At 38.0% G+C, this 3,094-nt stretch overlaps 1 protein-coding gene across 2 annotated transcripts in view; it reads right to left on the bottom strand.

Moving 5' to 3' along the window:
• Nucleotides 1-352: 352 nt before the first annotated feature.
• Nucleotides 353-3,094, bottom strand: part of cpt1ab (carnitine palmitoyltransferase 1Ab (liver)) — a 20,127-nt gene continuing 17,385 nt past the window's right edge. For both annotated transcript variants that reach the window (XM_014005570.1, XM_014005571.1), the window contains exons 18-19: nucleotides 2,514-2,606; nucleotides 353-2,422 (exon numbers count right to left, since the gene is read on the bottom strand). In XM_014005570.1, coding sequence (XP_013861024.1) covers nucleotides 2,330-2,422; nucleotides 2,514-2,606 — 186 coding nt within the window. In that variant the 3' untranslated portion in view covers nucleotides 353-2,329. The remainder of the gene's footprint in view (nucleotides 2,423-2,513; nucleotides 2,607-3,094) is intronic.

The raw sequence follows: 3,094 nt of genomic DNA, 5'->3' as shown, positions 1-3,094 counted from the left end.
CAGAACATACCCCGATTAGTGCGAGCGAAGGAATGTATTAATACCCTCTGAGACGGAAGTAGCTCCTGGGTGCTTTCCACATGAGCCCGACCACCTGTCCATAAGGCACGGTAACACCAGCAGAGGCTTTGCTTTCATTACAAACAAAACACTGAGCTCAGGATGGACAGCTCTCATTTTCACACAAAGTTTTAAAGAAACTTGACAATATTTATATTGAAGATAAAAAGGTGTGCGAAGCTTAATTGTCCAAAAAAACTCCTATAATTCTAGCAGCGTTATCAGCTTAAAAAGGTGTTTAAAGATGTTCAAAAGAGAAATTAAACAGAAAAAAAGAGGTGAGGTGAAGAAATCCAGCTGGCAGACATTCACTTTATTGTTAAAACTTTGTTTGGTATATCAGCTGCTTGTCTTTTTTTTTCTTTTTTTTACTCAATTTTAAATTAAAAGGTGAAAATGTACAACTTCATCTTCAAAAAGACATGCAGCAGTGTAAACATGAGATCTACTGTCCAACAACTACCACCACATACATACTGGCAACGTTTGATCATCAAAATGTCAAAAAAAAAAAAAAAAGAGTCCTTGTGTGTACATTTACCTTTAACTTAGTGCTCATTGTTTGCCACATTCAGCAGGTAAGTATGCATTTAGGAGGTTAAAACTCAGTCAAATAAAACAGAATGAAATGACAAGATATACATAAAAACTCATTCCAGTTCAGGACAAACCAGAACTATAACTGCCTTTTGAGTTTCTTTAAAACATAAAATAAAACTACAGCTCTAACAAAATAAACAAGTCAATGATTCTGAACCATCACCCCCTGAAAAAAAAACAAAAAAAACGTAAGGTTTAGTTTATTTTAATCATTGAGTTTGATAACTCTGAACTATAAGGCTGATTATAAAGAACACAATAACAGTTTTATAACAGTTGGCCACACAGTCACATTTCCATCCTACAGTCATGAAAACTTCAGCTTGGCCCTTCGACCAACGTATTATTAGACACAGGCCCAGCACACAGAAGCTGAAGCCACAGCCGCAAACTGCACTACAATTTTTCTATTCCGCTCCACCATGTAAATGATTGGGACACTTGACTGACCAAACATTTTAAATACACGCCAGAATTGTGTTTTTTCATTTGTCTTCCACTGTGACTCACAGTGTGACAGCTGTGCGCAAAATCCCTCTCCAAAAATACTCGACGGCTCCCAAAAAAAAMMAAAAAAMCTCCCAAAACAATAGTTTGGGCTTGATTTTGGACAACGAAAGTTAAATTTGCTTCGTTTATATTAATACAACCAAGTCAAGCACAGTGGTGCGTTTCAGCTTCTACTGCAGCACACCAGCATCAGCACCACAGCTGCACGGCATAAACAATTATTGTCATTGCAATATCAAAAAGGACCCCAWCTGACCTAAAGGCCTTCAGCTCATTTAGATGATAGCGGTCAAAATGCTCAAATGYTGAGTTGAAAAACAGAGGTGAGAAAAATGTGGCTTCAGCACTGACAGTTATTCCAATATTCAATACTATTGCAACTGCAAGTTGAACTCTAACAAGCATTAATGGTTCMGAGCTCTCGTCAGCACTTTGAAAACAGACTGAGCAAAGCCTGAGCGTGAAAACCAGACACACCCAAGCATCACCTGCCCTCACGGCAACATCAAACCACAGCAGCTGAACCTGAACAGCCTGCTAACACGGTCGAGTCGGAAAGGCAATGGAGATTAGACAGTGGCACCAGCTGCGTGTTGTGTTGTGTTCAGTCGCACAGATACAAGGTCACACTTCAAATAAAAGTTAAATGTTCAGAATTTGTTATTACAGATGCATGAACACCATGCAACCCAAAACTTAAACTTCAAGTTTGCCGTTTTAGCGAGAGCTGCAACTAAAGAGGAAACTTCATGGCATAAAGTAAATGATGACAACTAATGAACATATTGCACCATCGTACAACTTAAAAACACAACTAAATATCAGATGATGCTTTTTAAACCTTTACATCTTTCACCTTTCCCACTCTTCTTTACATTAGCAGGTCACCAAGGCACCAGTAAGTACAGTTTTACAAATAAATATTTTGATCTGTGYACTACCTGTGCTAGAGCCTGACCTTTCTTACAGATACAGTACACACTATAACTTTACAAGCATGATGACGGCGATGTTTCCTCTCCCAAATACCTTCCTTATGTAACATTAATTAACTTAAAATTAATCCAAAACTGATTAGGTGATTCTGTACAAGTTTCAGGAAGAAAATCTGTTTTGCTAAAACAATAATTTGTGTTTTCTTCACTGATAAGGAGGTTCATCACTTGGTATCGTTGTTTTTCTTATCGAGCTGGAAAAGACTTAGGATGTCCAGCATGGCCTGTCTGATGTTGTTTCCAAAACGTCGCGAGTCCTGAAATGAAGAAAAATAAAAACAAATAGTACTTTTAGAGAGAGGAACGATACAAAAGGATGAGAGCCGACGACAAAGGGGAACAACTTACAGTTTCTGGACTCGAGTATTTGCTGGAGATGTGGAAGTTGATGAGGCTGTCGCCAAGAATGATGTAGGAGACGCCATAACCGTCGTCAGCCACCTTATGAATAAAAAAATGTTTTAAACCTTCATTCTATAACTTGTGTTACAGTTTGCACAAAATGTTTTCCTCTGCTTTAAAAAAAAGATATCCATACTGATTAAAGGATACATAGCCTGCTTTTAAACCCTTATTTTTCACATTTAAATCAGTCAATACTTTCTTATTGTAACTCCACAAGCCCCTCTTTCACCCCTTTTCTGAGCTGTGTCTCAGATCAACTCATGTTGAGGCTGTCTCTTTAAATCCAACCGTGGTGCTTCACAACCCGCCCGCCTCCAGCTTCCAGACCGGTCTATTCCAGTTTGATAGAGGGGTTTACGACTATAATACAGAAAGGTTTTTATTTTATTGTATTTTTTTAATGAATTAAAAGACTTGTCCATCCATCCCTACATGTTGGAGCCAGAGTCTGACGCAGAGCCAGAAAATGAAGATGTCTTTTTTCATTATGTTGTTTTGTTTTTGTTATTTGTAGATTATTTTAG

This window comes from Austrofundulus limnaeus, unplaced genomic scaffold, assembly GCF_001266775.1.
Source record: "Austrofundulus limnaeus strain Quisiro unplaced genomic scaffold, Austrofundulus_limnaeus-1.0 Scaffold31, whole genome shotgun sequence".
In the NCBI taxonomy this organism is placed as follows: domain Eukaryota; kingdom Metazoa; phylum Chordata; class Actinopteri; order Cyprinodontiformes; family Rivulidae; genus Austrofundulus; species Austrofundulus limnaeus.
This window is presented reverse-complemented; position numbering and strand designations above follow the sequence as displayed.